At 39.9% G+C, this 20,516-nt stretch overlaps 1 protein-coding gene across 1 annotated transcript in view; it reads right to left on the bottom strand.

Annotated features, from left to right (window-relative positions):
* PPP3CA (protein phosphatase 3 catalytic subunit alpha) overlaps positions 1 to 18,652 on the bottom strand; it is a 328,633-nt gene extending 309,981 nt beyond the window's left edge. The window contains exons 1-2 of the mRNA XM_019525876.1: positions 18,649 to 18,652; positions 17,999 to 18,199 (exon numbers count right to left, since the gene is read on the bottom strand). Of these exons, the coding sequence (XP_019381421.1) occupies positions 17,999 to 18,199; positions 18,649 to 18,652 (205 nt within the window). The remainder of the gene's footprint in view (positions 1 to 17,998; positions 18,200 to 18,648) is intronic.
* Positions 18,653 to 20,516: the final 1,864 nt, after the last annotated feature.

Raw genomic sequence — 20,516 nt, 5'->3', positions numbered from 1 at the left:
GGGGACACTAAGAGATTATTTTTTATTGGGTCCAGAAGTCCTGCCTGGTGATCTGAAACAAACAGCATTAGGCTTCGTATAAGAGAGTTAACTCCTTCCTAAGCCCATCTTCAATTCACTGTCCTTTCATTTAGAGACATGGAACTATTCAACCATTCAGTTTGCTTTCAGCATCTGCATAGATGTTATCAGCTTTGTCATTTATATACTGGTTCAGGAGTCATCCAAAATCACAATGGTACTTCATCATGGATGTAAATCCTTCATGCTCAAACAGCATCCTGAATAAGGGTCAACTTAAATATGTGCACAAATGTTTTTTTCTGAACAGAGACCTTAGTCATTGGATGACTAACAACATCACCTCTTAGAATCAATAAAAGTTATAAGTGAGTCAGTGTTATTATATTTGTGCTACAGTAATATCAAGAGGCTCTGCTCAGAAATGGGGTCCCAGAAGTGTGGAATGATTTTAAAAGCACATTTATGAAAAGGAAAAAGGCAAAGCAGCAAACAAACGCAGGAGACCTTGAGCTTTTTTCTGCCAAAATAAACATCTTCAACATAGGTATTTCATGAAAGAAGGCTCATAATATTTTTGAAGGAAGAAAATATCCTCCCAGAACATTCCCCTTTTGGAAAATTAGAATGTGCACAGTATGGCCAAATGTCTAAGATAATGCTCATCTTTCTATCTGGACACACAAAACTTTTGCTCACGAACAATCATGTCTTGATTAGTCCAAATCAATGGGAGCTGAAAGTACCCTCTTAGAAAGTTGGGCCAGCAGTGGCAAGTGTCAGGGGCCCTAAAGGGACCCTAACAGGCAACCCTACTGGCCAGATCTGCCAGAAGTACTATCTGGCAGCCTCACCCTGGCTGATGAACCAGCTGGTGGCTGCTAGAGCATCCTGATTGGTGGCTGGAGAGAGCAGACTCCCTTCTCTGAGTCCACCTCTGACAGCAAACTGAAGGCCAGTCAACTGTTTTGCCTGAAGGTTTGCCAAGACCCTCTTGATCTTGTACTCCTTGGTTTTCTGGCTTCTCACCCTACTCTGGTTCTGCATTATGGCTTTTGTGAACCCCATCTGGCTTTGGTAACTTGGTCCATGACTTCAGAACCATAACTCAGACTCTGACTTGGACTCTGTCTCTGGAACTCCCCCTTGGATTTGGTAACTCAGATTTCCAGCTCCTGTCCCTCCTCCCCCCTCCCACTACTAGGTTCCTAGCACCTGTTTCCCACTAGGCCAGACACCCTACGCTTGGTCACTACAGCAAAAATAGGGAAATAGATGGTATATGGATCAATGATCTTATGATATTCTTTGTAGGTTCCTACTTCCCACTTTGGTTTGCCCAGCTACTCCCTCAGTTTTATGTTTTGAGGAAATGAAGTACATTTGCACAAGTATACCCAGAAAATGAGAAAAAGTGAGATGAATGTGCATGTATTTTACTTATCAAATATGGCCATGCCCAAATAAGATAGCTTAAGCTTTAAACTTCACTGGGCTATCCCCAGCACACTTCTAAAAATACAAATTTAGCAACATACTTTTTCTTATTAGCACTTCCAAAAAGTTATACATCTGCTTTATTTATTTTATGGTCTCTTCATACAGCTTCAGCTATCACCTAGGTTTAGTATCATCTTGAACAATACTGGCATCTCATCTCAAAAAACTTGTCAGACAAAAATCAACTGCTTTCTCAGGGAGTCCATCTGATGACCCCTACAATAATAATGTTGGAAACAACAAGCCTTTGAAGGAACATGATGTTCCAAAGTGTGCAAGGTGCTATCCATAAAAAGACTTGTGAATGGCATGATGTGATAACATCTTACATTATTAACTCCACATTATGTAATCGCATGGGATGATGAGTTTCTTTTAAATGTATTAGCCTACACCATCTTTACTCTTCAAGCAAAATGTCAAATTACAGTACATACAGCTTTGTCAAAGAATCACGGCTACTTTAAAAATTAAGTATCTTTTGAGGAGTCATTTTCCTGCAATTATTCAAACTGTAACAAAGACAACTGGACAGGAGATAACTTAAAAGTTATCAAAGTTTTGCTTCTAACAGCTTATAATTTCAGAAGTAAATTTTTTTTTAACTTTTTTCTTTTTTTTTTTTTTTTTAAATGAGTACCTTTTTTTCCTCAGGCTTTCTGTGGCTAATCCTAAATGATATAAGCATAATGTGAGTAATTTCCACTGGTAGAAAATGTAATTTATTTTAATTGAAATTGAAAACTTGTTTAAGGGGTGACATGAGGAAACTGTTCCTATTTCCTTTTCCTTACTATAGTTCTCTTAGCATCTAATTACACCTATAAAGAGGAACAATGGGGAGGCTGTGTGTTATTCAGTTTATGTGTTTAATTACAAGATTCTCTGTATGCATGCAAATACACCAGAGCCTCATAAATGTATAGCACCCACATAGCATCTCTTATCAGCTGCCAAAATCATGCTTTGAGATCAAATCCCACACATCTACTATGCGAGCTGATAACATATTCATTTACACAATGCAAAATGGTTTTCTAGTTTACAGGGAAATGTAGGCTTATTGTTCTGTTACAGCCGTTTGGCTTATGGTTCTGTTATGTTAGTGGTGTAAATAGACCAGAGGACCAGGTGAGGCTGTAGGGGTGTGAGGAGGCCTCACAGGAGCTCCCCAGTAGATTGGGGGTTCCTGGTGCCCTGTGTGGGCACACGTGGGTGGTGCCTGGAAAGGCACGGCTGTTTGGCGCCAAGGTGGTGCAGCGGGTAGCCCGGTATGGGCGGTAGCTGAGAGGCCTGAGCAGGGCAGAGGATCCCGACAAAGGGTAAGGGGGCCAGGCATGGCTTCCGCCCCCTGAGCCCCACTTACGGAGCACCAGAGAAGCCTGTGGGGGGCTTGTGTTTGGCCCCAAGTGGGGGGGGCCACACGAGTGGAAGCCCAGGGGGGTGCTATTAGGGAAACGAGCCCAGTGAGGGCGATTCCATTAGTATAGAGAGCCCAGAGAAGGCGGAGTGAAGCCGCAGGAACGGGCGTGTGCTAGGGATAAGCCCAGGAGAGGGCACGTATAGAAAAAGCCCCAGGAGGGGGCACGTATTCATGACAGTCACCCCAAGAGGGGTGCGGATGGGAAAGAGTCCCGGAGGGGCTCCACTGTAGGGGGAACCCCGAGGAGCCAAAGGGCCAGGTAAGGCTTAGGCCGCCTGAGCCTGGTTGGACACTTATTATCGACAAGTACCCAGAGGGGCCAGGCGAGGCTTAGGCCGCCGAGCCCGGTGGGGAAGAACACCATTTAGTAAGCCCAAGAGGGCTATGAAATAGAGGGGCGCCGGTGGCGTGACAAGCCCAGGGGCGCCAGGCAAGGTGCAGAAAGAGAGAGAGAGTGACCTGACATCGTCCGGGACAGCTGCGAGGCTTGGGGCATGCTAAAGGGGAGGTAGGAGGCACGCATAGCCAATAAGGCTGGGGGTTTACCAGGTCACCCTGCCCAGAGTAGGAGCCCAAATAGTCATAGCGTCGTGTCCAAAAGGACAGAAGGCAGCCTCCATTACTGAACTTCATAAAACCAAGACGTGGCGGGCGAGATAGAAGGGGTTGGAATGCCTACTTGGCACAGCAGGGGGCGCTAGAGGGATCACGGCCACCCCTAGGTCCCGCTCCGTGACAAGGGGTTAAATGAATAGCTGAGACATTACAGTGGAGCACACAAGCAAAATTAGGAGTTGTGCGAAGAGATGAATAATGCCTTCATGAATTTCTCTTCTCATCTCCTTTTCTTGAGGGAAAGGCAAAGAGCTTTAACTTGGTGTGGAAGAATGGCCCCACTGAAAAGATGTGATAAGGGAGAAGCTTAAGCAGCAGTAATTTAGAAAGACTTGAGAAGAAAGAAGTGAATGGTATAAAAGATGAGATAAAATTGAGAAAAGTAGTGACCATAAAAGGGATGAATATTCTAGTGGTAGTTTTCTAAAAGGACAAGTAACATTTTAGAGAGACGACCAAGGATGAAATGATTATGAGTTAGTTAATGCCAGCCTTGAGGGAAAAAAGCTGTGAGAACAAGATGACTGGAGAGTTAACAAACAGATAACATCATAAAAAACCAGAATGAAAAAGCCAGAACATCTGGGAGAAGAAAGACTGTCCTTCCTGGTAGATTGTTTAGCATGGTGTTTTTGTTTACACCAGTTTACATTCTAATGGTGAATGTTCAACCAATGAGATCATTAATTCAATATGCTCAATCTAAAAACCCTTACTTCCTTAACATGGATGCTAATCCTCCAAAAGATCTCCATACAAGACAAAAAAAAATCCATCTTGAAATTCTTGATATTTTCAAAGTAAAAAAAACGAACAGGAATACAACTTCTTTAAAAAAAACAGAGAACAGTCATTTAGAACTGATAAAAATTCCAGTTCCAAGCCTCTCTTTTTTTTTTTTTGGAGGGAGAGGGAAGGCACAAAACAAAACAAGTGGTTTTCAAGGCCTTCCTCTTTCCTCCTTTCACTATATTATCTATCAAACAGAGTCCAGGTTCATTTGTGTGCATGCATGTGTGCATAATCTCTCTCTCACACACGTGCACACCTTTTCAGATTACATTGTAAAAATGACCTATGATTCAGAAAAAAGTCAAAATTTAGTATAATTTAACTCATATTGTATATATGGGCACATCTCTCTCTTCCATGCACCCAAAAGTTATAATAGCAAAGGCTGGAGTTCTCTCTTGCAGTGTTCCCAGCAGACCTCCTACTCTTCAACAGCAAAGGAATATGGGACCCTGGTGACTTCCATAACACAGAGAAACTAAATGCAGCCAGTGTATACCAGCAGATGGCATCTTAAATCAGTTAAATTTAGAAAGGCTGGTACTTTCAGAAGCAGTTCTTTTGACTGAATTTGAGATTTTTCTATATTCCAAAGAATAAAATCCATTTTTGTACTGTCAGGTACCATCTATCTGTGATCTGAAATACGTTATACATTGTTAAAATATTTGTTTACTTTGAACATGTATGTAAATTTAAACAAGAGCTAAACTTCTGAAATCACACATAATATACTGCCATTTGCAAAAATATTCTTCTGTCAGTGGTCAGTATTACAGATGTAACTCTTTTTGGCGGGGGTGAGGGGGAGCAAGGGGAGCAAGTCTTAAAAAATCATTCAAAAGATGGCTTCTTCCCTTCTATGTACAATAAATATCCATGTCTGTGTTTTCTATAATATAAAACACAAGATAACACCTATGGGGTTTGTTTTTATTTAATAGATGAATACTTTTTAGAGCAGACAAAGTGGTACTTTTTGTGAAAAACAGTTGAAGTGAATAGCCTGATTCCACTCGCCAGTTTTCTACCATTGAAATGGTACTAATTTCTATGGTCTTAATGCTGATTTATGCTAGTTTAAATGACAGGAGACTATAACCCTCTAATTTAAGAAGCACTTTTGACCACAAATAACCTCTTTAGTGCATTTGAAAATGAAGTTTTCCCACTATCATTAGCAAGTCTATTTTCAATAGCCAACATTTTGTTTAATAAAAAAGCTGTGCAATTCTGACAGTAATCAGTAGACTATAGACTTCTTTCTAACCCACTGTAATTTATTAATCATTAATACAACATGTAGAATATAGAAAAGCCAAGTGTAAGTTCTTATGGTCTTTTAATTGATATTAAAGAAAATATGGATTGGTTTGAAGCCTCTCTCCTCCACTGGATTCCCACACTGCTCAACACAGTAATATTTAGCTAGATGGTTTCAAAGTACACTTTAAATGAATTCACTGCAATTTTCCATCATATAGTTCAGAGCATGCTCTCCAAAGATTGCTTCTTTCAATTAAAGCATCTCAGTTCTTCTTTAAGAACATAATCTAGCTTTGAATAGGAACTGCTAAATTAAAATTACAAGTAACAGCAAAGGCAGTTAGTGCTCATTTTTAATCGTGTAAGCTACTAACTAAATTAAATCTAAATTGTGTTCTTGTTTTCTTTTTTTTTATGTTTGATAAAAATAAAAAAGAAATCCATAAAAACAAAGAATACTAGTCTTCATAATTTGTTGTACCAGACAAGTTTGGTGTCTCTTAACCATTACTGTCTGTGGCCAGGATTAAAAAAAAAAAAAAAAAAAGTGGAGGTCCTGCACTGCCACTTTTCTAAGAGACACAGGACTGAGTTTTCATTTTCCCCTGCACTTCTGCTGAAAATCAAGGAAGCAGCCAATGTGCAGAAAATTCTGAAGATAGCACTCTGGAAGATTTGGAAGCTTAATTACCCATTAATGGTTTGATGCCTTGCAAAAAGGCCCATCAGTGGTCAACAGGATGTTACCTGGTTTGACGTTCTATCAGTGCAAATAGAGCACACCATCTTCACAACCCTTTGGGGTGCAGTTAATCGACATTTTCTGAAACTAACTGAAAATGTAAAATATCTCTATGATTAGCATAAAGAACCTTGATGCTTGGTGTCTTGAGTTTAAATAGCATGGCTCCTCTAGGGTTTCAAGCAAGTTTTTAAATATTAAACCAGAATTTATTAATCTAATTAGGAAGGATGTTTTGAATGATAGAATACTTCCTGCTCAAAGAAGTGTGTGTGTGGGGGGGGGGGCGGCGGCAAGAAACCCTCACAGAGAATACTTTATGTACTGGAAAAGAACACTTTTTAAAACATCTGATATTGTGTTATCAGGATGAATTATAGAGAACCAAGCATGAAAAATATTTGTCATGACTCAGGGAATAGTTCTTATAACAGTAGTTAGGTAGCCCACCCTAAGAAATTCAAAATGATCTGCATGACCCCTGGAAATAGCCAGAGGCAGCAGTATGTGAAACAGAAGCATGTGAAACTATAGTGAAGCATCATACCAGGGCAGCTATGTTGGCATAAGGCAGCCTTGGGCAGAACCTGAGCTAGTTCTACATGTGTTCCTTCCCACCCAAAAGCAGCAGAGCTGCACATTCTTGTCCCCAGGATTATTAGTGTCTTAGTGCAGTGCCATACAGTGCAGCATCTCAGTACAATGCTGCCTGATGCTGTGGAAATATTCAGAAGCTGGCTGACCCTCCCTATATCCACTCTTGTGGCCTGCCTGTAGAACTAATATGCCCCCACTGTTGGGGCTGTGAGCCGTTGGCTGAAAGCTACTGTCTTAAAATGCCTCAGTTGCTTTTAATGATAGAAGTGATAAAAGACTGGAGGAAGAAGAAAAACCAAAAGAAAAAAAAGATTACTGCTTACCCCAAAGAAATTTACTTTTACCCACCTGCCCACTTCCACCATTGCCATAGTTATGTAGTTCCTAAATGATGTGAGAACATTTTTTTAAATCTGCTGCCCGGAAAGTCCTGCAAATTACTCATTCGTAATTGCTGGAGACTTCACAACTAGGGTTGGCCTCCTGCCTTCGCAGAAGGTTGGGGTAGGATATGTCAGGGATAGAGATGTAAATATGGAGTCCAGTCACAAGTCTGGAGATGGCACTATGAATGTTTAGCCCCCTATCCAACATTGTATATGCATTATAATACACAACAGATACAGGTGCCTGTAAATGTTGTTGTGTTCCTCCTGAATTCTCAGAAATGCAAGATTTCATGCTATCAGAAGAATATAAAGAATAATTATGCTCAGTAGTTTACCTAGGTCATTACTGTCCCTCAGAAAGCAGGAATTTAAACACACTATTTTGTCTTTGCATTTGTCTTGCCACACGTCTTCATTTTTTCTTCTTCTTGCTTACCTTATTGTCTTCAGCCAACTCTCTGGTTGTTACTTTGCTACTGGATTAATAGCAGTCAGCAATACACACCTGAAAGACCTACATAAAACCAAAGAAATCTGCACAAATTCCACTTAAATAGTATAAAAACATGTCCGTCCTTTGCTTACTAATTATTCCACATCAACAAATAAGATATACAGTTCCCTGCAGTATAAGAATCAAAATATGGGAGTTATCATGCCCATGTACAGGAGTTCTTTCATTCAAAACTGGGGAGGGCAGAATGAGACTAGATGCTAGACTTCTTGCACACCATAGGACTGACAACTCTGTAAATAATACCCCTTAAGTACACAGTGCTGTGGTATCATCACCCTTAAGACTGTCTAGCTCCCCTCATTTTGAAGGCTTACAACAATAAATAGTGCAAAGAGGAGGAAGTAAACTGGATCTTTCTATGAGCTTGCTTCTTCCCCCTAAGCAATTCAATATTAAAGTTACTTCTGCTCATTAAGCCCAAAGCATCTCATCCTCCATTTCAGAGCTTTATGTCACATAAAGCAGAATTTTATTTCTAAATGCAACTTGAGATCCAGCCATTTCACTTCAGTTTATCTGGGTTTTGCACCAAAGGAAACAGAGTATAAATGGATTATTTGTAAGGAGTAACAAGTGAAGTTGTTTTAAAGCATACATGCTGCAGCATTCATTGTCTTGGCATACTGATGGATTCAAGCAGCTGCTAGAAGAACACATCAGCTTTGCCCAAATGTCAGATGCTGAAGAATCTAAAGCCTGAAGCAGGCTCAGTTAAGCTGAGAGGCATAGCCACTTCGTTAATACCAGGCACCCAGACAGACATTTCAATTCATCTCTAGAACTAACAGATGCATTTGGAAAAGGACTGAACAAAAAAAATTAATTCATGCAATTTCCACCTGCACCTACTTCAGGGAATTAGGTCCTTTAAAGTCACAAACTATTCAACAATAATATATAAAGAGCTTCAGTACAGTATGTAGACTAATAGTGGAAGCAGCATCAATCCCAAATAGCAATACAAGCATTATTTCCATATAGTATACAAGTTGTATGTTGCACCTGATGTAGTTATACCAGTGTACTTCCTAATATGAGTATAAAAGATGGCCTACTCTCAGTTTAGCTATCTAAGTTATACTCTCTCTCAAAGTTAAAGTGAAAGTCCCGCTTATTCAGAAAAAAAGTGTGTGTGTCCACACAGAAACCTACAACTGATAAATGGAGGGCTTGGTTTGGTTTGGTTGATTTGTCCTTGATGAAAATAAACTACAGTATTCTAAGAGAATGGAAAAATGTCCTTTGCTGATTAATCTTTTTATATCAAAAGTGGTGAGGTACTAAGATTTGACACTGATGTTGAAATGCTTAAAGCTTGTTGAGATGATGATTACATATTTATGGTAAGCCAAAGCATAAGCTCTCTCAAACACTACATCTTCAGGACCAAATTTTGGATTTAGATAGCATTTTTTTCTTAAACATACATATGAGTAAATATTGTACCTAGGAAAACTACCCTGGAAATTCACTTGTCTTTTTAACAACTATGGCTTATTAGGTTTGTGGCATAAATTCAATTACTAAAGTGTGAAATATGGAAGTTTTAGTTAAAATCTCCCTAACTGAAACGTTAATTCAGACTTAAACTTCAAGAGTTATTGACTCAGGCCTCTAACATGAACAGATTATGCAGTGCTTGGAGGCCTCTGGTAAGCAATATTGTTTGATTTCTACCTTATGGTTCTATCTTAGTCACTAGCTTCTTCAAATTTAAAAAGTGGGGAGAGTTTCTTTTACTTGTTTCCTTAACTGCATCAGATCATGTCAGTGTGTACTACATTTGGATGTAATCTAAAATTTTATTGACTTTTACTGCAATGTGTGCATCAACGCTTTTTATTAACCTGCTTTACCATTGATCTCACTAGCAATTCTTGATTCATGCAAAGTTCTAACCTCATAGTACTGGAAGCCTGTTGATATCCATTATTTTTATGACAGCATTAGGATCAAGTTGAGCAAAGGAAAATTTAGGTGGAACATCAGGAAATATTTAGTGTTTAGTGGGGTCTATTAGACCATGGAATCACCTCACAAGGGAACATTTAGAAGCCTCAGTAAAAGTAATTTAGGACTAGACTGGACAAAATAGTGGAGAATAATTATGTACTGGCATCAGGAAAGGTCTTTTCCTTCTTCAGTTTTTTTAATGTTTCCATAAGCAAGAAAACATCTCTGAATATCACTTTAAGTTTCTAGCTTTACACACGCATACACTCCGCAATTACAGTAGCTTAACAGGTTATTTTGCTTACATTAATACAAACACTAAAGCAAAGGAAATCACGAGTTAAAACAATAATATCATCATGATGTTATCATCATGATACTCAACCAAACCACATTAGTATTATTTCTAACTTGTTCAGTTCCAATTAGGTTACATTATGACCCTCTACCCTAAAGATCACATGAAATATGCATTCTCATCAAACTTCCTCCAATACATTGTTTAATAACAGTTATTTTAATATTATAGGGCAGGCTTCTCCTCTCATTTATACACACACCTAAGCAAGAACTATTACCACTTAAAGTTATATCACTTAAAAATGTATTGGGGCTCAGAATATTATACACAGAGGCTCAGGGTAGAAGCTGGGGGGCGCTAGAGCAGCCCTCTCCTCCCTGCCACAGTTATGAGCTGGGGGGAGAGGGGGGGTGGCCCCAGAATGATGTTCTTATTAGGGAGGGGTTCTGATCATTTAAACCGATTTGTGTGTGATGTCTGTCCCTAACACAAAGGTCTGGAAAACAGGCCATACAAGGAGAGGGTGAAAGACATGGGACTGTTCTGCCTGGAAAAGAGAAAACTTAAGGGGGACTTGGTGGCAGCCTATAAGTATATAAGGGGTATAACATCAGGGATTGGGAGAGCATCTGTTCACCAAGCCATCCCAGGGGAAGACAACGAATAACGGACATAAACTGCTAAAAAGTTGCTTCAAATTGGATAAAAGGAAAAACTTGTTTATAGTTTGACTGTCTAGAGTCTGGAACAGACTCCCCCAAGAGGTGGTACAGTCACCTACCCTGAAAATCTTCAAAGGACAACTGGATGCACACCCATCTTGCTGGGGTCATCTGACCCCAGCAGTCTTCCCTGCCCAAGAGCAGGAAGGCTGGACCTGATTATCTTGTGAGGTCCCTTCCAGCCCTTAACTTCTGTAAACCTACCTACCTACCTACCTATATTACTCAGATAGATAGATAAAGTAACAAATGTACAAATCAGAATTAAGTCAGTTGCCATTAAAGTTTTAGTTCTTAATATATGCATTGAGGGAGACACAGGGTTCCTTGTTTGTTCGTTTCATTTTGGTTTGGTTTGCTTTTGTATTTCAGAAGCACAGAGTCCCCAGTGAAGGACTGTATACAAGAAAATCCATGTGAGATGGTGTTAACTTGCTGGTATAATTGAGTATCAAGCTGGTAGTGCATTAATGCTTATAAGCTGGCATTTAGTGTAAATCATTTTGTTTTTTCTTGTTTCTTCAGTATACGCATTGCTGTAAGAAAAAGCACTTGAGCCACCTTGACTCCAGGGTAAAGGATTCTTCTGTGTATGAGAGATTTCTAGAGTTTTTCTTTTTCTTTACATTCTGGGTGCAATGTTATAAATAAACTACCAGGTCCCTCCATCTGGTATTCAGATCTCTTCACGTAAAGCTGCAGCAGACTGTCACTTTAGAACTGGGCCAACTATTTACAGCCTGCAGGACAAATCTGGAACCTTTGGATCTGGCCCACAGACCCGGGGCTTTGGCAATAGTGGGGGTCGCCTTCTTCAGGCATTCCCCCCTTGCCGCCACAAGAAGTGGTGCAGGCTGCAGATGCTTTCCCTGTGTAGCCAGGGAGACGAGTGGTGGCCACAGTGCCCATCAGTTCATCTGCCTCCAACCTAGTTAGGGGTCATTCCAGCTCACAGCCAGAAAAGGTTGCTTACCTCTGTTCCACAGTCCTATTCCCCAATCAGTTCCATTCTTAGAAAGGCCTATGGAGTCACCATCCCCATCTCTGTCCTGATGCTAATATACTGTTCAACTGTCTTGGTGTCAAAAGCATCACATTTCATACATATATATATATATATATATACACGTGTAAAAATAATGCAAATTAAAGTGCTCAGGGTTTACAAAGTGAAACTCAAAAGAGTAACAGTGGGGAGGGAGCAGCAGCAAGCAGGGCAGCAGAATGGAGAGGTACAAGAGTCTATAATTGGACATTAAATAAATCAGTGTAATCAACAAGAAATAGATTTATCTTAGATATTGCTGTAGGCATCTAAAAACAAACTTCTAATTTCTTCAATTGTGCAAAGGTCTGTAAAACTAACAAGCACAAACAGCATCCTCAAGAAATATTAAATTCATGAGGAAAAAGTCAAAGACATGCAATAGTGGTATTTAATGCACGTACCAGTCATAGTCCCAGGTTCAAACTGCAGTCTGGGTACCAGATTGTTTCAGATGGTTGCATACAAAGTGAACTGAGGCTCATTTAATACAGACAATGACAGCATGTAGAAAAAGTGTTAAAATAATATTGTCAGGGTTTTGTGAAGTCAAGCACTTAATAACTAGGAAATGTCAAATTATGACTGGAATGTATACCTTTCCAAACAGTATCTGAACATGGAATTAAAAACAATTTTTCTGCCAGACCTGTGCCTAATTCAATGCACAGGATTGATAGTTTGCACATAATGAGAAGGTGACCAATATCTGCTGTGTGTGAGACACTGTGCCTTATTACACATTATTTAATTCCTGCTCTAAAGACAGAATAATTCATTTGTGTGCCACTGACATCCCCACTTGCCACCGCCATGCCCATGCACCACTGCCGCCTACCTCTGCAAGCACCTACTCTGGACTCTTTCAAAAACAGGTGGATATATTTCTTGCTGGGGTCACCTGATCCCAGCTGACTTCCTGCCTATAGTGGGGAGGCTAGACTCAATCTCATGAGGTCCCTTCCAGCCCCTAATGTCTATGAAATCTATGCCATGTGCCAGACAAAAAGGACACTTGTGCCCATTATGGCACCTGTACCACAGGTTGACCCTTGCTCTACAACTTTTTAAAGAAAACAAGGGTTTTTTTTGTTTTAATATGGATAAGGCAATGTTTTCTGGCCAGGTTCTCATAAATAACTCCTCTTGGTTACAATTTTCAAAAGAAAAAAATTCTACCTGATGTAGTGTGGAAACTTTCTATCCAAACATTTATAACTTCCTACTGAAATTGCTGCAAAGTCAATCCAGGCCACACAAATTCAGAATTAAAGAGGAAATGCAGCAGAGCAGGGACAACACTGACATTAAGAATTCTCCTGCAACACTGTCACAGTTTCCATTTTAGAAGCACAGAAAAGAAGGGTAGAAAGGGACCTCAGGAGGTCATATAATCCAACTACTGCTTCAGGAGGGATCATCCCTATCTCAAACAAGTGTTTGTCTAAACTAGTGGTCTCCAAACTTTTTTGATCACGCACCTCTATCAGTGAAAAAATTTTTGAGCATGCACCCGCAATATATGTATATTTATATTCACACACCCCATCAGTAAAAAATTTTTGAGCACGCACCCCCAATAGATGTGTGTGTATGTATATACATATATACATACATATATACATATAAATAAATAAATAAATTTTAGTATTTTCTTCCCGCACCCCAATGGATCGTCTTGCACACCCCCTGGGGTGTGCACACCCCACTTTGGAGACCACTGGTCTAAACTGTTCTTAAAAACAACTTATCTAGGTTACCTATTCTAATGCTTAACCACCTTCACAGTGAAATATTTCTTACTGATAGCCAACCTGAATTTCCCTTTATATCTAACACAGCTGCCCCTAGTCCTGTCCTGTCTGGCCACAGAAAATAGTCTATCCCCAAATTCTTTATAACCACCCTTCCAATATCTGGAGACTGCTATCAAATTCCACTCCCATCCCAACCTCCCCCCCCGCCAGCATCTTCTCTTCTTCAAATTAAATCATTTAAATTTTCTAAACACTCCTGGTTCTTTCAGCTTTTTGTCATGAATCATGTTTCTCAGACCTCCAAAATTATTTTTCGCACTCTTTGTTGGACCCTTTCTGTTTTCTCCATATCGTTATTGAAGTGCAGTGCCCCACAAAGTAGACACAAGACGTAAGGCCTTTGATTTCTTGAAAAGTCACACTGCGCTACCATCAAGAGATATTAAATAATATTAACCTTCTCCTGGTTACTAGGATGTATTTAATCTCAGAGATATATTGACTTCAATAAAACTGCAGGGAAAATGTCACTGGGTCATATAGAATACCAACTCCAGTACTAAGAAACATATTCTAATGATATAATATTGTACTATTTTTCCATGACAAATAAAACACACTCACCTCAATGCTGGGCTCAGTTTTATCAGTGAAATATTTTTGCACCCACTCTTAATTAAATAATTAAAAATTCTAGAATCTGAAAGACTAAATTATACATAATACCATATACATCACTACACGGAAAAACAACATGCAAAGTGACAAATCGCATTAGAGCTTCCAGACAAATACAAGTCAAGAACTAATTAATATCTTAAATAAAAAAATAGTCTTCTTGCATTGTATATTTATTGAACATTTTATTATGCAAATAAACAATCATTTAAAACCAAAGTCTCCTGTATATTAACAATATATCATTTGGTTTCATATACAAATTGACCCAATGGAAACTATTGTGTCATATTTTTGAGGGTATGTATTTTACCCTCAAAATTTAAAGGAAAAAGCTATGTAAAGAATTAGAGGATACATTTTTTTTCCTTGGTGTTCTTTCTCTTGCACACATCTTAAATACATAGTGGCTTTCAAGACTACTTATATTAATTCAGGATTTTCCTGCTTTCAGAGATGAGGTTTGTTTCTCTTTTTTTCCTTGATTATCATCATCTCCAGAAGTAGGTTCAGAGGTGTTACTCAAAAAAGTGAGTCCATCATTCTCAATTACTCGCCTGTTAAAAGATTTTGTGGAGTCTGCCCTCTTTTTTTTTTAATTTTTAAGACTTCTTTCCCAGTCTCCTCAAGTTTAAGTTACTTCTTTCTACACATTTCTATCTCTTCTCTTTAAGGAAAGGCACTCCTTCTATGTTTCTTGGTTTCCAGTAGTCAGCATACTTCCACTACGTTTTCTTCGTCACGTAACCTATTCTTCTAGTATTTCTGAAAAAAAACGATGTGTGCTGTGCAGTTCATTTTCACTTATAGAGTGAACATCACTCAAGCTGTTGCCATCTTTCAGAGTTCTGTTGTCTTTTAGCAATTAGTTTTGCTGCTCCTCTTTTTAGCTGAGAGAGTGGATGTTTTTATGGTACATACACAGGATGGAATGGTCTTCCTTCTAGCCACCCTCTCTGCCCATCTCCAAACAAGGTGGAGAATAAGATGGTATCTCCCTGCAGAACTTTTCCTATAGAACTTACTGTATTTCTTCAATTTTAAGATGAGCCCCCACTCTCCCCCACCCCATTTAATATAGAAGGAAAGCCCAGTTGGAGGGTGGGGGCAGGCAGCTGCTGTGGCTTGTGCTTCAGCCCCTACCCAGGTTTGAGGCCATAGCCACAGCTGTTACCTGCCCCCTCTCTTCCCCTCCCCCCACTGCCTCTGCACCCTGCCATTTACCCCCTTCAGGCTTGTCTCCTCATCTTCCCCTCCCACACAGCCTATACTCCCTCACCTGCCCCTCTCCCTTCGCCACTTACCCTTGCTCTGCACCAGCAGACTCCATGCACACTGAAGCCTTAGTGAAGCATGGCCCCAATCTGGCCCTATTGCAGTGGCGCACAGCCCACAAGGCTGCTATGGAGACTGGACTAGAATGGGGACAGAGCCTCCTAGTATACAGCAGAGCCAGGAGCAGGGGCTGGGGATAGGCAAAGGCAGAGATGGTAGGGGGCAGGCATAAGCAGGGGGTAAGTTGCTTGACCTTCCTACACCACCTACCTCCCCACTGCCTGCCCCTCTGCAGCAGTAGGAGGGAAGTATTAAAGAATCTCCAAAAATCAGATTTTAAATTTTCCATGTATATAGTCTAATTATTGCGGGGTCATCTTAAATTCAGGGTCATTGTAGATTTGAGTAAATATGTTTTCTTCCTTTATTGAACCTTGTCTTTGTACTCTTTTTTTAGAGTAAGATGTACTAGAATGTCCTCAGGGGGACACCCTCCACTCAATCATCCAAAGAGTTCACCAGACAGACTCACTCGCCAGACGATTCTCATGGGAGTTCTTTTCTCCCAGAAGAGTTAAAAAAATATATTGAGCCAGCTACTAAGTCAGACTAGTTCCATGCATGGATGTCATTACAGGGTAGCTCATTTCACTTAGGATATACTTCCTTGTGTTATATTATTTGTGGCTGAAATGGCTTGCCCCAAATTATTGGTTTTAGGAGTAGCTTTCTTGAAAATGAAGAAAATATTGAGGCACTTGCTGAGTTTATATAACATTCTTTAGATTCTATCAATGATTGTCAGTAATACATTTCTGTGAACAACACTTTGCTACTTTCAGCTTCTGTCCAGCTTTACTGGAAACAGGAATGAGCAAGGGACTATGCCTTCCTGTCTTCTTCAAAATTTTTTTGTCAGAGTCCCTCCAGGGGGGCTTGCTTGAGACCACCGTAGCCTTTTCTGGTTTCTAAGATTGCACCTTGAAGCCAGCTCACACATGACTTGTAGAGCAAGGGAGGAACCCAGGATCCTTCCTACTCTGAGATCCTGGCCTCCCTGATTGTCTTTGGTCCTGAATAAACAATTTGGCTTCCAGTTTAGCTTCTAAGAGAGTGACTACCTATTACTGTACAGAAGTGAAACCCACAGTTACAAGCAGCAAAACAGCTCCTCTTCAATAAAGGCATTTACTGGGGCAAAGACCATAGAGCAAGAAAACCTTGTCACTCCAAAGCAGTAAGCTTTTCCCCTGTCCTCAGTCCAGCCCACACAGCTTGGAGCACCCCAAAGTCAACTCAGCTCATCTCTCCAGTCTGCCCCAGCTCATAAGCCTCAAATCTGCCCTGCTGGTCTCTATCCTTTAGACTCTAGCCAGGAGCTGACAGCCTACTTTGCCCATTGCCCTGTTTATCTTCTCCAACTTTTTTGTGATGTCACCAGAAATCCCACTTTTGCTGACATATCGACAAAGCTATTCAAAATCTCTGTTGATGCTGGCAGTCCATCTCATCTCCGCTCACACACTGACAGTCCCTGGACCTAGCAAGCGCTCTATTAATTCTTTTTTTTCCTCATGTACAAGTTTGAGATAAATTGAGGCACGCACAACAATACGAACACTTTAAAAAACATAAATATAACAATAAAAAGCATACTCCATCACAGCTTAGAATTCATAGTAGAAACTGGATGGATGTACTAGGATATATATCCCAATAATTAACCAGTGCCACAGAGCTGTTACTTGCCAAAGACATTAACACCATTAAATTAAAATATCTGCTAAAAGCAAAAAGAGGCCATATTAAAGGAAACTATTGCATTGCCACACAGAATGCAATCAGCAGTTAGAAAATTGAAGAAGTAAGTTCAAGGCAAAAATGGAAAAAGTGGACAAAATGGAAAAAGTGTTTAATCTCTCAACAATGCATTTGCTCTCATTATTCTACTTATTCCTTTTGGCTTATTTATTTTCTTAATTATAAGAACATTTCCTTTCACTATTTCAGAGCAAGCCTAAAACTAAGTTTGAATCATATAACTGAGGTAAAGGCCACCTACAAAATGCTGGAATGTGTATGTGGTAGAACAAGCCAGAGACTTTTGTGAGGTTAAGGCTGTTCTTTCAGTCTTATATTCCAAACAAAAGAACCCTCGTTTAAGAAACAAAAGGTCTCAGTCAAAGACGCTTCCTTTTCTAGTGTCAGCCCCCTTCAGGAAGAGGCCTATAGTACTTGAAGATATGGAGAGACAAAGAGTGAAGTACTGGGGGTGCTTAGTATATTACAGTATTTCCATTCAGCCTTGGGGAAGTATTGTATGTGTGGAGTCTCATAAATGTAACATAAGTATAACTATCATATATGTGCTTGTATGCACCAATTAAAATAAAAACAGCACTTACCTGTAACTGGAGCATCTATATCCAGCAAGTTTTTTTCTTGACGGAGAATTGAAGCACCCTCTGTTATTATTCTCAAAGCAACACTCTCTTCCAGCCTCCCTTCCTTCATAAGATGTGCCTTTAAAATATCCACACGGGGTTTTCCATCATTATCGAACACTTCCTTAGCTGTGAGCCGATGGCTTGGAGGAAAAGGGACAGCTGGGAAGAAAAGAAAAATATTTGGTCACTTCTGAAACTGTCACTTCTAATAGCTTTTCCTAGAGAAGTCAGCTCTATTAGCTGTAACCCCTGCCTTAGACCATTTTTTTTATGTAAGCAGTATCAAGTAATATGAACCTTCTATTGTTTCTTCTATGGCTTCTGGCTATATCAAGGATAGCAAATTAAAGACAGATGTTCAAAAGCCATATATGAACAAGACCTATTATTCACACATTTAAAAAAAAAAACAAACAAAAAAACAGTTAGTTTTCCTTGCCACTTTTAACATGATTAAAAATTAGTACTTAATTTGGGAATGTTAAAAATAGCATGGAAGTGAAGGAAGGAAAAAGGATTGACACTGCAGCTGCCTAGGACAGACATAATGCTCCTTTATACAGAAGGAGCTTAATGCACACTACAATACAGCTCAGTTTATTTAATACCCATGTGCCTACAAAGCTAGCTCTAAATAAAAATGCAAAACTTTATAGTTATCTCCTTTTTTTTTTTCTTAATTACTAGTGGAGTACTTCGGGGAAAAAAATCCTTCTATTTTTTATATTAATATTTGAACATAGTTATTTACATAGGAAGCATGCAATATCCTATAAACATAGGATGCTTCAGTCAGACATAGCAATGCAAGTCGCAGGAAAGCTCTTTTGGTGAGGGGAAGGGAAGGATGTTATTAGATAGAAGGTAAAAAAAATTATCCTGACATGAACCTGTAGGGCAGTCATCTGTGTGTTATCATTACACAGAGTTCCAAGTTTACAGCTCAACTCAGTATACTCTCTCTTACACACTGTCCTACAGCCTGCTAGAGCTGTAAATTTCAAGGGTGATTCTGCCTGCTTCTAGGATGAGGACACAACATTATCCCAGCTTAACCCCCTTTCCACAGCAGCTAAATTAGAGCAGCATTAGAGCCTGCCTTGCTAGGTGTAAGGTAATTATACTGATCCAGGCCACAGCTGTGGGCAGGTCAGATTATAAAGAAGCTGAGACTGAAGAACGAATGGAAGCTTAAGGACCAATTCAAGGTGGTCAGCCACAGAGCACAGTACAAATCAAGCCATTGCCAAAGGGCCACTGTTGCCTTTCTGGTAAGTATTTAATTGGAGGCCTTCAGCATACCACAAAAATCAAACCCTACAGCTACATACAGACACTTAAATAATCTGGGAGAATTCTCTCAGGACTGTTCTTTTGTAGAGAAACTTGTACAGACATGCAAATACTGAAGTCCTGAAGAGTGGAGAGCTTGCAGTACTGACATTGTGCAGCTGGGCAGGGGGTAAGGGGTTCCCTATACACATATCTAAACATGCTCTGCAGGCTTCTTTAGTCTGCCTGGCAGCAGATGGCAACAGTGCATAGGGCAGGCCTGACTGGATGACCCAGACCACCCACAGTCAGCCTCTGCTTCTCTGTAGCACAGTGTGGGAATTGTGAAGGAATGTTCTGCTCCCTGCTGGAGCAGCAGTGTCCAGCAAGGGGCAGTCTTCCCGTATAGTTTCTCCCTGCCAGGGAGACAATCCTATCTTCTGGAGACAAGCTATGGCATGTACAGATATTCCCTCTCCCATGAAAAACTCTCTTGGGAGTTCTCCTGGTTGTTCCCAGGTTATTTTTCTTCTGGAGCAGCCATTTTTATCCTGGGAGAAAAACTCCGAACATCTGTACGCTCATAGTTTCTCCGGGGGAGAGCAGCAACTCCCCCAAGAGAAACTGCATGTCTACAGGAGACCTAAAGAAAGCAACTTAGGACTTCTGTATGTTAACTTTTCTTAAATTTAAAAGCCAACATACAAAAAAAATATTCCCCTTATGAGGGACAGGTTTAAAAAAAAAACAACACATCACATGCACACAAACTCTTCAGAACCTGGTTCAGTATAAAATTAGCTTTTGCTTGACTTTCAAGGAAGTTAAAGAAAAAGGGAGCAATGATGGTGATATCAAAACCCAATAAAAACGTTATGAAATGTGTTCATAAATTTATTATCTTATGGAGTCATAAATCTCTCTGAAGGTAGATGGATTAGATTACAGAGCCTGTCAACAGAGTTTTTTCATGCCCATCAGCCATTATTTCTCACACTTAAAAGCAAGGAAGCTGTGTATACCACAGATCACTATCCTCCTTTATTCCCCTATGAAACAATTTCTGTACTATAAAACAATGTCATTAAAATACAGATACACAGCAACATGAAACACACTTTATTGCACAAAATGACTTGTACATTATAGGTATGCTACACAACTAAAAAGTAATGCAGCCAGTAACTCTCAAGCTCCTTGGAGA

The sequence above is a fragment of the Gavialis gangeticus genome, unplaced genomic scaffold (genome assembly GCF_001723915.1).
Source record: "Gavialis gangeticus isolate Ggan-Ray unplaced genomic scaffold, GavGan_comp1, whole genome shotgun sequence".
NCBI lineage: Eukaryota > Metazoa > Chordata > Crocodylia > Gavialidae > Gavialis > Gavialis gangeticus.
This window is presented reverse-complemented; position numbering and strand designations above follow the sequence as displayed.